The sequence below is a fragment of the Pristiophorus japonicus genome, chromosome 6 (assembly GCF_044704955.1).
Source record: "Pristiophorus japonicus isolate sPriJap1 chromosome 6, sPriJap1.hap1, whole genome shotgun sequence".
NCBI lineage: Eukaryota > Metazoa > Chordata > Chondrichthyes > Pristiophoridae > Pristiophorus > Pristiophorus japonicus.
In genome coordinates, this window is record NC_091982.1 from 8,828,943 (window position 1) to 8,842,533 (window position 13,591).

The 13,591-nt window shown below is 40.9% G+C and overlaps 1 protein-coding gene across 3 annotated transcripts in view; it reads right to left on the reverse strand.

Moving 5' to 3' along the window:
• cenpi (centromere protein I) overlaps positions 1 to 13,591 on the reverse strand; it is a 119,556-nt gene that overhangs the window by 54,230 nt on the left and 51,735 nt on the right. For all 3 annotated transcript variants that reach the window (XM_070882586.1, XM_070882584.1, XM_070882583.1), the window contains exon 12: positions 11,860 to 11,971. In XM_070882586.1, coding sequence (XP_070738687.1) covers positions 11,860 to 11,971 — 112 coding nt within the window. The remainder of the gene's footprint in view (positions 1 to 11,859; positions 11,972 to 13,591) is intronic.

The following is a 13,591-nucleotide window of genomic DNA, read 5'->3' on the forward strand; positions in this document are numbered from 1 at the left end:
GTATGAGATGTGAATTGGCTAGGATAGACTGGTGAATGATACTTAAAGGGTTGACGGTGGACAGGCAATGGCAGACATTTAAAGATCACATGGATGAACTTCAACAATTGTACATCCCTGTCTGACGTAAAAATAAAACAGGGAAGGTGGCTCAACCGTGGCTAACAAGGGAAATTAGGGATAGTGTTAAATCCAAGGAAGAGGCATATAAACTGGCCAGAAAAAGCAGCAAAGCTGAAGACCGAGAGAAATTTAGAATTCAGCAGAGGAGGACAAAGGGTTTAATTAGGAGGGGGAAAATAGAGTATGAGTAAGCTTGCAGAGAACATAAAAGCTGACTGCAAAAGCTTCTATGGATATGTGAAGAGAAAAAGATTAGTGAAGACAAATGTAGGTCCCTTGCAGTCAGAATCAGGTGAATTTATAATGGGGAACAAAGAAATAGCAGACCAATTGAACAAATACTTTGGTTCTGTCTTCACTAAGGAAGACATAAATAACCTTCCGGAAATACTAGGGGACCGAGGGTCTAGCAAGAAGGAGGAACTGAAGGAAATCCTTATTAGTCAGGAAATTGTGTTAGGGAAATTGATGGGATTGAAGGCCGATAAATTTCCAGGGCCTGATAGTCTGCATCCCAGAGTACTTAAGGAAGTGGCCCTAGAAATAGTGAATGCATTGGTGGTCATTTTCTAACATTCTATAGACTCTGGATCAGTTCCTATGGATTGGAGGGTAGCTAATAACCTCACTTTTTAAAAAAGGGAGAGAAAACAGGGAATTATAGACCGGTTAGCCTGACATTGGTAGTAGGGAAAATGTTGGAATCAATTATTAAAGATGTAATAACAGTGCATTTGGAAAGCAGTGACAAACCTTCGAGAATTTTTTGAGGATGGAACTAGTCGAGTGGGCAAGGGAGAACCAGTGGATGTGGTGTATTTGGACTTTCAAAAGGCTTTTGATAAGGTCCCACACAAGAGAATATTGTGCAAAATTAAAGCACATGGTATTGGGGGTAATGTATTGACGTGGATAGAGAACTGGTTGGCAGACAGGAAGCAAAGAGTAGGAATAAATGGGTCCATTTCATAATGTCAGGCAGTAACTAGTGGGGTACGGCAAGGTTCAGTGCTGGGACCCCAGCTATTTACAATATACATTAATGATTTAGACGAAGGAATTGAATGTAATATATCCAAGTTTGCAGATGACACTAAGCTGGGTGGCAGTGTGAGCTGTGAGGAGGATGCTAAGAGGCTGCAGGGATACTTGGACAGGTTAGGCGAGTGGGAAAATGCATGGCAGATGCATGGTATAATGTAGATAAATGTGAGGTTATCCACCTTGGTGGCAAAAACACGAAGGCAGAATATTATCTGAATATGACATGTTAGGAAAAGGGGAGGTGCAACGAGACCTGGGTGTCATGGTACATCAGTCAGGCGGTGAAGGCGGCAAATGGCATGTTGGCCTTCATAGCAAGAGGAATTGAGTATAGGAGCAGGGAGGTCTAACTGCAGTTGTACAGGGCCTTGGTGAGGCCACACCTTGAATATTGTGTATAGTTTTGGTCTCCTAATCTGAGGAAGGACATTCTTGCTATTGAGGGAGTGCAGCGAAGGTTCACCAGACTGATTCCTGGGATGGCAGGTCTGACATGAAGAAAGACTGGATCGACTAGGCTTATATTCACTGGAATTTAGAAGAATGAGAGGGGATCTCATACAAACATAAAATTCTGATGGGATTGGACAGGTTAGATGCAGGAAGAATGTTCCCGATGTTGGGGAAGTCCAGAACCAGGGGTCACAGTCTAAGGATAAGGGGTAAGCCATTTAGGACCAAGATGAGGAGAAACTTCTTCATTCAGAGAATTGTGAACCTTTGGAATTCTCTACCACAGAAAGTTGTTGAGGCCAGTTTGTTAGATATATTCAAAAGGGAATTAGATGTGACCCTCACGGCTAAAGGGATCAAGGGGTATGGAGAGAAAGCAGAAATGGGGTACTGAAGTTTCATGATCAGCCATGATCATATTGAATGGTGATGCAGTCTCGAATGGCCGACTCCTGCATCTATTTTCTACGTTTCTATGAAATGATGCTGGGCAGGTGGAAGGGATATCAGTGGAAGTGTGTTTTGGTGCTCGTGATCATAGCTCAGTTAGATTTAGGGTAGTTATGGAAAAAGACAAAGATAGACCAGGAATAAAAGTTCGCAACTAAGGAAGTGCGAATTTTGCTAAGCTGAGAGGTAATTTAGCCAGTGGACTGGAAACAGTTGCTTGAAGGTAAATCAGTATCAGAGCAGTGGAAGGCATTCAAGGAGATCTGGAGGGTTCAGAGCAAGTATGCTCCCTTAAAGAAAAAGGGTAGTACCAACAAATCCAGAGCCCCCTGGATGTCAAGCGACATGCAGAGTAGGATAAAGAAAAAAAAAGGAGGCTTATGACAGATACCGAGGGCTCAATACTGCAGAAACTCTAGAGGAGTATAGAAAGTGCAGGGGTGCAATTAAAAAGGAAATCAGGAAAACAAAGAGAGAGCAAGAAACATTTTGGCAAGTAAAATCAAGGAAAACACAAAGATGTTTTATAAATACATTAAGAGCAAGAGGATAACTAAAGAAAGAGTAAGGCCTATTAGTGACCATAAAGGTAATGTGTGTGTGGAGGCAAAAGATGTGGGTATGGTTCACGTTGCATCTGTTTTCACAAAAGAGAGAGGCGATGCAGACAGTGCAATCAGGGAAGAGGAGTGTGAAATATTCGATTAAATAACAGTGAAAGAGGAAGTATTAAGGGGTTTAGCAGCTTTGAAAGTAGATAAATCCCCAGGCCTGGATGAAATGTATCTTAGGCTGTTAAGAGAAGCAAAAGAGGAAACAGCAGAGGCTCTGACCATCATTTTCCAGTCATCTCTGGCTACAGCTGTGGTGCCAGAGGACTGGGGGACTGCTAACGATGTACCTTTGTTTAAAAAGGGAGAAAGGGATAGACCGAGTAACTACAGGCCAGTCAGCATAACCTCAGTGGTGGTAAAATTATTGGGAAAAATTGACAGGATAAATCTTCATTTAGACAGACACGGATTAATCAAGGTCAGTCAGCATGGATTTGTTAAGGGAGGATCGTGTCTGACCAACTTGATTGAACTTTTGAGGAGGTAACAGAGGGTCGATGAAGGTAGTATATGGATTTTAGCAAGGCTTTTGGTAAGGTCCCACATTGGATCCAAAATTAACTCAGAGGCAAAGGATAATGGTTCTTGGGTGTTTATATGACTGGATGGCTGTTTCAGTCGGGTTCAGCAGGGCTCAGTACTTGGTCCCTTTCTTTTTGTGGTATATATCAATGATCTAGACTTGAATGTAGAGGGTACGATTAACAAGTTTGCAGATGATACTAAAATCGGCTGTGTGGTTGATAGTGAAGAAGAAAGTTGTAGACTGCAGGAAGATATCCATGAACTGGTCAGGTGGGCAGAACAGTGGCAAATGGAATTCAACCCAGAGAAGTGCGAGGATAGCTCTTTGTTGGCCAGCGCGGACACAATGGGCCGAAATGGCCTCCTTCTGTGCTGTAAATTTCTATGATTCTATGAACTTCTCCAGAACTGATCCCAACTCAACGCCAAGGCTGGGGATAGATAACCTCACCACCTTCCAAGGATTGGGGAGTTTCACTTTCTTATTTGAGCTCCGTTTGGAATCAAGAGTTAATTTTTTTGTTGTTGTATATTTAACAACAGCGCTGCAGAGGGAAAGAACCTGGGAGCAACTTCTTCTATCAAAGCTGCAACAAGACTTGAAAGAATTTAAAGATTTTAAATTAACTTTTCACAAAAATGTTTTTTTTCGCCATCAGTTTTGAATGTGTTTCTGTAAGAAACAGAAGCAAAATTCATTTTTTCCTCATCTAAACAAGTTTAAACCAGATCGTGGAAGTCCAAATGCTTTTTAGAAACATAGAAAATAGGTGCAGCAGTAGGCCACTCGGCCCGAGCCTGCACCATCATTGAATCAGATCATGGCTGATCATTCCTTCAATACCCCTTTCCTGCTTTCTCTACATACCCCTTAATCCCTTTAGCTGTAAGGGCCATATATAAATCCCTCTTAAATATATCCAATGAACTGGCATCAACAACTTTCTGCGATCGGGAATTCCACAGGTTAACAACTCTGAGTGAAGAAGTTTCTCCTATTCTCAGTCCTAAATGGCTTACCCCAAGACTGTGTCCCCTGGTTCTGGACTTCCCCAAAATCGGGAACATTCTTCCCGCATCTAACCTGACAAGTCCCGTCAGAATTTTATATGTTTCTATGAGATCCCCTCTCATCCTTCTAAACTCCAGTGTATAAAGGCCCAGTTGATCCAGTCTCTCCTCATATCAGTCCAGCCATCCTGGGAATCAGTCTGATGAACCTTCGCTGCATTCCCTCAATAGCAAGAACCTCCTTACTCAGATTGGGAGACCAAAACTGAACACAATATTCCAGGTGAGACCTCACCAAGGCCCTGTACAACTGCAGTAAGACCTTCCTGCTCCTATTCTCGAATCCCCAAGCTATGAAGGCCAACATACAATTTGCCTTCTTCACCGCCTGCTGTACCTGCATGCCAAGTTTCAATGACTGATGAACCATGACACCCAGGTCTCGTTGCACCTCCCCTTTTCCTAATCTGCCGCTATTCAGATAATATTCTGCCTTCGTGTTTTTGCCCCCAAAATGGATAACCTCACATTTATCCACATTATACTGCATCTGCCATGCATTTGCCCACTCACCTAACCTGTCCAAGTCACCCTGCAGCCTCTTAGCGTCCTTCTCTCAGTTCATACCGTCATCCAATTTAGTGTTATCTGCAAATTTGGAGATATTACACTCAATTCCTTCATCTAAATCATTAATGTATATTATAAAGAGCTGGGATCCCAGCACTGAGCCCTGTGGTACCCCACTAGTCACTGCCTGCCATTCTGAAAAGAACCCGTTTATCCCGACTCTCTGCTTCCTGTCTGCCAACCAGTTCTCTAATCCACGTCAGTACATTACCCCCAATACCATGTGCTTTGATTTTGCACACCAATCCCTTGTCTGGGACCTTGTCAAAAGCCTTTTGAAAGTCCAAATACATCACATCCACTGGTTCTCCCTTGCCCACTCTACTAGTTACATACTCAAAAAATTCCAGAAGATTTGTCAAGCACAATTTCCCTTTCATAAATCCATGCTGACTTGGACCGATCCTGTCACTGCTTTCCAAATGCACCGCTATTTCATCTTTAATAATTGATTCCAACATTTTCCCCACTACTGATGTCAGGCTAACCAGTCAATAATTACCCGTTTTCTCTCTCCCTCCTTTTTAAAAAAGTGGTGTTACATTAGCTACCCTCCAGTCCATAGGAACTGATCCAGAGTCGATATGGAAAATGATCACCAATGTATCCACTGTTTCTAGGGCCACTTCCTAAGTACTCTGGGATGCAGATCATCAGGCCCCGGGGATTTATCGGCCTTCAATCCCATCAATTTCCCCAACACAACTTCCCGTCTAATAAGGATATCCTTCAGTTCCTCCTTCTCACTAGGCCCTCGGTCCCCTAGTACTTCCAGAATGTTATTTGTGTCTTCCTTCGTGAAGGCAGAACCAAAGTATTTGTTCAACTGGTCTGCCATTTCTTTGTTCCCCATTATAAATTCAACTGAATCTGACTGCAAGGGATCTAAGTTTGTCTTCACTAATCTTTTTCTCTTCACCTATCTATAGAAGCTTTTGCAGTCAGTTTTTATGTTCCCGGCAAGCTTCCTCTCATACTCTATTTCCCCCCTCCTAATTAAACCCTTTGTCCTCCTCTGCTGAATTCTAAATTTCTCCCAGTCCTCACGTTTGCTGCTTTTTCTGGCCAATTTATTTGCCTCTTCCTTGGATTTAACACTATCCTTAATTTCCCTTATTAGCCACGGTTGAGCCACCTTCCCAGTTTTATTTTTACTCCAGACAGGGATGTACAATTGTTGAAGTTCATCCATGTGATCTTTAAATGTTTGCCATTGCCTATCCATCGTCAACCCTTTAAGTATCATTCGCCAGTCTATTCTAGCCAATTCACGTCTTATACCATCGAAGTTACCTTTCCTTAAGTTCAGGACCCTAGTCTCTGAATTAACTGTGTCACTCTCTATCTTCATAAAGAATTCTACCATATTATGGTCACTCTTCCCCAAGGGGCCTCGCACAAGATTGCTAATTAGTCCTTTCTCATTACACATCACCCAATCGAGTATGGCCAGCCCTCTAGTTGGTTCCTCGACATATTGGTCGAGAAAATCATCCCTAATACACTCCAGGAAATCCTCCTCCACCATATTGTTACCAGTTTGGTTAGCCCAATCTATATGTAGATTAAAGTCGCCCATGATAACTGCTGTACCTTTATTGCACGCGTCCCTAATTTCTTGTTTGATGCTGTCCCCAACCTCACTATGGTGGTCTGTACACAACTCCCACTAGCGTTTTCTGCCATTTGGAATTCCGCAGCTCCACCCATACAGATTCCACATCATCCAAGCTAATGTCCTTCTTTACCATTGCGTTAATTTCCTCTTTAACCAACAACGCTACCCCACCTACTTTTCCTTTCCGTCTATCCTTCCTGAATGTTGAATACCCCTGGATGTTGAGTTCCCAGCCTTGGTCACCCTGGAGCCATGTCTCCATGATGCCAATTATATCATATTCATTAATTGCTGCCTGTGCAATTAATTCGTCCAACTTATTACGAATACTCTTCGCATTGAGGCAGAGCACCTTCAGGCTTGTCTTTTTAAACACACTTTGCCCTTTTGGAATTTTGCTGTAATGTGGCCCCTTTTTGATTTTTGCCTTGAGATCTAAAATGCTTAAAATGTTTAAAAATTGAAATTTCTCAATATCTGATTTTGAACGATCAAGTGAAGTCAGCAGCTTTATACAAACATGTAACCATGCTGTTGAGGAGGGGGAAGATTTGTTGGAGTTACATACTTAAAAAAATATATCATGTTTAGGAAGAGCACAGAAAAAGGGGAAAATCGCAAACCATTTTATTTTGTCTGTTCTATAGTCCTAACAAGTCCCAGGAATAATGTAAATATAGATTTCCTCTTCAACATTTAGTAGAGTGTTTATAGAAACAAGAGAGATGTAATGATGTATAAAAATAGCAATTTTGAGAGAAAAATATGAGACACAAAATTCGTAAATTAACATCTTTACATCACCATATTAGTAAACATTTTCAAGTCAGTCTGATTGGTTCCCCAGTCCAGGAAGAAAGATGAATGTTTATTTCTGTTAAATTATAGCTTTTCCTGTTTTTTGTTTTTAATTCGGTGATGCAAATTATGTATGTGTTTTTCTGCACTTGTGAATAAGTGCTGCATTTTTGACATGTTTCATGGGGTGGGTGCTGGTTCAAGACGACCCCACATTTATTCATGGAAGCAATTAAAGTTGAAAATACGAATACCCGTTTTTGTTCAATTCTTTTTAATACTGTGAACTAAAGAACTACAGCACTTTATATTTGTTCGTTATCTGGTTGCATTGTGATTATTATAATTACTTATTTGGACATAGAGCACGTTAGCGCCATAGGAATGCCGCTGCTTGTGCTGCCATTGTTATAGTGACATGAGGGATGGGCTAATACATTGAAAACTTTAAAAGTAATACAAATTGTACAAATAGATATGCCTCTTTCAGCTTATCTTGGGCTTTTGGATGGTTTATTGATGCATAACCACTTAACTGAGTGACGATTCTGAAGTGTTAATGCACTAGTATGCAGTTCTTTTATACCCCAGTCATAGAAACATAGAAAATAGGAGCAGTGGTAGGCTATCCGGCCCTTCGAGTCTGCACCGCCATTCAATATCATAGCTGATCCTCTATCTCAACATCAAATTCCTGCCTTTTCCCCATACCCCTTGATGCCTTTTGTTTCTAGAAATCTATCTATCTCTCTCTTATAAATATATTCAGTGACTTGGCCTCCACAGCCTTCTGTGGTAGAAAATTCCACAGGTTCCCCATCCTCCGAGTGAAAATATTTCTCATCCCGGTTCTAAATTTCCTGCCCCGTATCCCGAGACTGTGATCCCTTGTTCGAGACTTCCCAGCCAGGGGAAACATCTTCCCCGCATCCAGTCAATCCAACCCAGTCAGAATTTTTATACGTTTCAATGAGATCACCTCTCATTCTTCTAAACTCTAGTGAATACAGGCCTAGTTGACCCAATCTCTCCTCATACCACAGTCCTGCCATCCCAGGAATCAGTCTGGTGAACCTTCGCTGCACTTCCTCTTAGGTAAGGGGACCAAAACTGCACACAATATTCCAGGTGCGGTCTCACCATGGCCCTGTATAACTGTAGTAAGACATCCTTACTCCTGTACTCAAATCCTCTTGCAATGAAGGCCAACATACCATTTGCCTTCCTAACTGCTTGCTGCACCTGCATGTTTGCTTTCAATAACTGGTGTACAAGGTCACCCAGGTCCCTTTGTACATCGACATTTCCCAAGCCATCACCATTTCAATAATACTTTGTCTTCATGTTTTTCCTACTAAAGTGGATAACTTCACATTTATCCACGTTATACTGCATCTGCCATGTGTTTGCCCACTCACTCAACCTATCTAAATCGCCTTGCAGCGTCTTTGCATCCTCCTCACAACTCACAATCCCACCTAGTTTTGTGTCATCAGCAAACTTGGAAATATTACATTTGGTTCCCTCATCCAAATCATTTATATATATTGTGACTAGCTGGGGCCCAAGCACTGATCCCTGTGGTACCCCACTAGTCACTGCTTGCCACCCCGAAAAAGACCCGTTTATTCCTACTCTGTTTCCTGTCAGTTGACCAATTTTCAATCCATGCCAATACATTACCCCCAATCCTATGTGCTTTAATTTTGCACACTAACCTCTTATGTGGGACTTTATCAAAGGCCTTCTGAAAATCCAAATACACTACATCCACTGGTTCTCTTATCTATTTTATCAGTTACAACTTCAAAAAACTCCAGTAGGTTTGTCAAACATGATTTTCCTTTCATAAATCCATGTTGACTTTGTTTAATCCCGTTGGTATTATCTAAATATGCCGTTATCAGATCCTTTATAATAGACTCCAGCATTTTCCCTACTACTGATGTCAGGCTAGCCGGTCTGTAGTTCCCCATTTTCTCTCTCCTTTTTTTAAATATTTGCCACCTTCCAATCTGCAGGAACTGATCCATAATCTATAGAATTTTGGAAGATGACAACCAATTTCCATGGCTACCTCTTTTAGCACTCTGGGATGCAGATCATCAAGTTCTAGGGATTTACCTGCCTTCAGTCCCATTAGTTTCTCCAGCACTATTTTCTTACTAATTGTCATTTCCTTTAATTCCTCTTGCTCACTAGACCCTTGGTTCCCTAGTATTTCTGGGATGTTATTTGTGTCCTCTTCTGTGAAGACAGAACTGAAGTATTTATTTAATTATTCTGCCATTTCCTTGTTCCCCATTACAAATTCCCCTGTTTCTGTCTGTAAAGGACCTACATTTGTCTTCACTAATCTTTTTCTTTTTACGTACTTGTATAAACTTTTACAGTCGGTTTTTATGTTCCTTGCAAATTTACTTTCATACTCTCTTTTTCCCCTCTTAATCAAGCTCTTGGTCCTTTTTTGCTGAATTCTAAACTGCTCCCAATCCTCAGGTTTGCTACTTTTTCTGGCAACTTAGTATAACTCCTCTTTGCATCCAATACTATGCTTAATTTCTTGTCATTTCTGACAAGTATTCTTTTTTCTAAATAGAATTTGTACATGACGAACTAAAAGTTTTTAATTAATTCTACTGTAAACAAACTTGCAGAATGGGCATGTAAATGACAAATGAATTTCAATATAGGTAAGTGCGAGGTGGTGCAGTTTGGTAGAAGGAATAAGGAGGCTACCTACTCCATGGAAAATAAAGAGTCTTAATGGGGTAGAGGTGCAAAAGGATAAGGGATATAGATTCACAAATCATTAAAAGTAGCAACACAGGTTTAAAAAAGCCATAAACGGGCAAATAAAGCACTGGGGTTCATTGCTAGAGGAATAGCATTCAAAAGCACAGAAGTTATGCTAAACTTGTACAGAACCTTTACAGTTCTAGTCTCCATATTAAAAAAAGGAATATAGAGGCACTGAAGAAAGTACAAGAGAGATTTACTTGGATGATACCCAAACTGAGACGGTACAACTATCAAGAAAGACTGAACACGCTTGGGCTCTAGAGGAAAGACCGACAGGTGACCATGACAGAGGTCTTTAAAATTATGAAGGGGCCTGACAGGGTAGACATAGAGATGTTTCCACTTACGGGGAGTACTAAACTAGGGGCCATAAGTCCAAGAGATAGTCACTAATAAATCCAATAAGGAATCAGGAGAAACTTCTTTACTGAGTAATGAAAATCTAGAACTTGCTACCACATGGAGTGGTTGAGGCAGATAGCATAGATACTTTTATGGGGAAGCTAGATAGGTACACAAGAGAGAAAGGAAGCGAAGGACATGTTGAGAAGATAGGGAGGAGGCTTGTATGAATGACCTGTTTCTGTGTTGTTCCCTTCACAACCCAAATAATGGATTCTTGGCTTCCTACTGTCGGTGCATCTCCATCGCTGATGAAGGGAACATTTACAAACATATTCGGTGAATGGCCAGTCTTGCTGTCAATAAATATAAAATCTGTGTTATGCAGCACTCCTCAGCACAAGACTTGGAAAAATAAGAATCAGCTGGTGTCTGTATTCTTAAGCCAAAATGAAGAGGGAAGAGGCCGTGTGTAATCAAAATGGACTGCCGCCTGGAGCCAACTGGTAGGAGACAATGCATCAGCAAAGTGAGAAGAAAAAAATGTCAAGAAAGCCAAACCTGATCATTGGAGCTTCAGGTCAGTACTCCATACTATTGAATATGCTTCTACCCTTTCAGGCAGTGCATTCCAGATCATAACTTGCTGCATAATATACAATTCTTGATCTCCTCCGTGGCTAATGACCAATATAAAGGAGGAGGAAGTCCAAGGCAAGTTTCAAGGGCTCAAAACAAAGTAATACTCACAAATGAAATCTATTTCTCTCATTACAAGGTAGTCAATGAACACAGAGGTGCTCTTGCTGAATTGGGTAACAAAACAGATGCAGCAACTATAGATCTAATAGTCTTACTTCAATACCGTGCAAAATAATGCAATAAATTATCAGGAGTAAACTTGAGGATTAGTTGTATTAAATCTAAAACATAAATTCAGATGGGGAAGATCCTACCTGACCAACCTCCTTCACTTTAAGAAAGTGACATTCCAAGTGGTCTGCAGGAAATCCTACAACATGTTGTATTTAGACTTCCAAGAACAAACAGTTAAGCTCAGTGTCATGGGGAGTCATGGTAAAACTTGGGAATGGACAAGAAATTAGCTGAAGGAAAACAGCAGGTACATAGTGCAGCAGTTATGTCAGGCCTGGAGTGCCCCAGTGTTTCCTATGGTTTCTAATTTACATTGATGACTTGGATTCAGAGACTCAATGTAAATTGGAGTCATTTGCAGAACAAAGAGGCAGCTGAATCTGAGAGGACAGCTCATGAATTCCAAAATGAAACTGAAGAAAACATATAGCTGGGAGGAATAATGACAGATGAAATTTAACTTCGATAAGCACAAGTACTGCACATAGGAAGAAAACAAATGGGTGGCAAAACAAACCACGAATGATGAAGAACAAGCTATACTTCACAAAAAAATGTATGACAGCTACCTACCAGAGCTTGGTGGAATCCTGGTGAGCAAGGCAAGGATCTGACTGCTACACCACGAACTATCCCAAAGAGTTAAGCTCTTGAACACAAAATCCTCACAGCATGAAAAGCCTTCCTGAAAAACAATTACAAGTCATAAAATCAAATTACTAACTACACATATCAGACACCCCCTCAACTTGTTCTATGAACTTAATCCAGGACAAGTACTCAATGTAATCTGACAATAGCTGAGTCAGATGATGTTGGGGAGGAGAAAGGAGGATTAAAATATTTCTTAGGCGGAGTTAAAATGAAGAGCTAAGTGAAAATCAAGTCCTGAGTGCTACATCCCTACGCCAATCTAAATGCATTTAAATTGTGCCTCATGTGGACCAATTATGGTCAAGTAGAAATCTACATTGGGAAAATTACTTTTTTGGCCTCCACCCATCCCACAAAAGAACTGAAAATAGCAAGAACCTGATGTTTAACTTTTACAATTATGTGCCAGCAGCAAAGAACTTCATCTGTTGTCAGCCCAGAGTGGCACTATTTTTTCCTGCTTATTGAAAGAGAGTAAACCCTCAATTTCTCAATATGCACCGGTAGTAGTCGAGGTTACTCACTGCCACGGTGCACTCAAAAAAGGTCACTAGTAAAGTCTATCTGGTTATCGAATAATTTTGGCAGATTGATGTGGCAAAAAGTTGAATACTCTCAACCTTGAACATGGAGTTGAGGTAGATTTTCTAATCCTTGGTGAAAATACCAGAAAGTCCAGTGCACCACCTGGGGAGGTCGATATGAATCATTTCACCCTGCTAGAGGGGGAAAGCACATCTTTGACACTCAATGGCTGCTCATTAGTCAATCATCTGATCAAATAGGAAAAGTATGCAGTTTTTGAAATATACATGACTACCAATAGTCATCTGTTAATACTTTCATACATTCAGATGGATGATGAGAGTCAAAGCAATGAGAGCAAAGCCCCTACTGATTGGGGCAGAATTTGCAATGGGTAATAACGGGAAACAGTATTCGCTGTTATTACCTCTTTGAAACTGACCACAACTTCAGGATGTAGTGCATGCGCATCTAAACGGAGAAATCCTGAAGTTGTGGTCAGTGATTCACCGCTCCCACTGGCTGCACTGTGCACCACCCTCACCCTCTGACCATCAGTGTAATCAGGGAAATTAGCGAAACTGATGAAAACCTGGGTTTCTCTGCGGTAATATCGCTGTTAAATACCCCATTAACTGTTAAGCATTGTTGGATTCAGTATAACTTGGGTGTTAACAGCATATTGACTACAAAACAAATGTTATGGCCCTGAAAAACAAATTTTAATTTTGTGGCGTGATAAACACCTCCATGATGATAAAAATTACATTAAGAAACTTTAAATGTTTAAAATATTTTTTTAAATTTTGTTCATGATTATTTTAGGTTCTACCTTATCCCCATGTGAGAGTCCCAATCGTTGTTTTGTTCGAACAATTTAAAAAAGTCGGGATAAATGCAGGTTCTCATTTCCTGCATGTGAAAATTCTGTGATAGCTTGTTGACGTCACAGCAGATCGCGTTACGGATTCCCCACTCTACTCCCCGAAATTACTTATGCGATGAAAAAGGCAAACCTCTCGTCCGAGATCATGAGATCTCTGTGGGCAGCTTTTATTGGGGCCACTGCCAAACGCCTTTGCTTCGCTGCTGACTGCAAATTCTGGGCCATTATCTTTCTTATTTT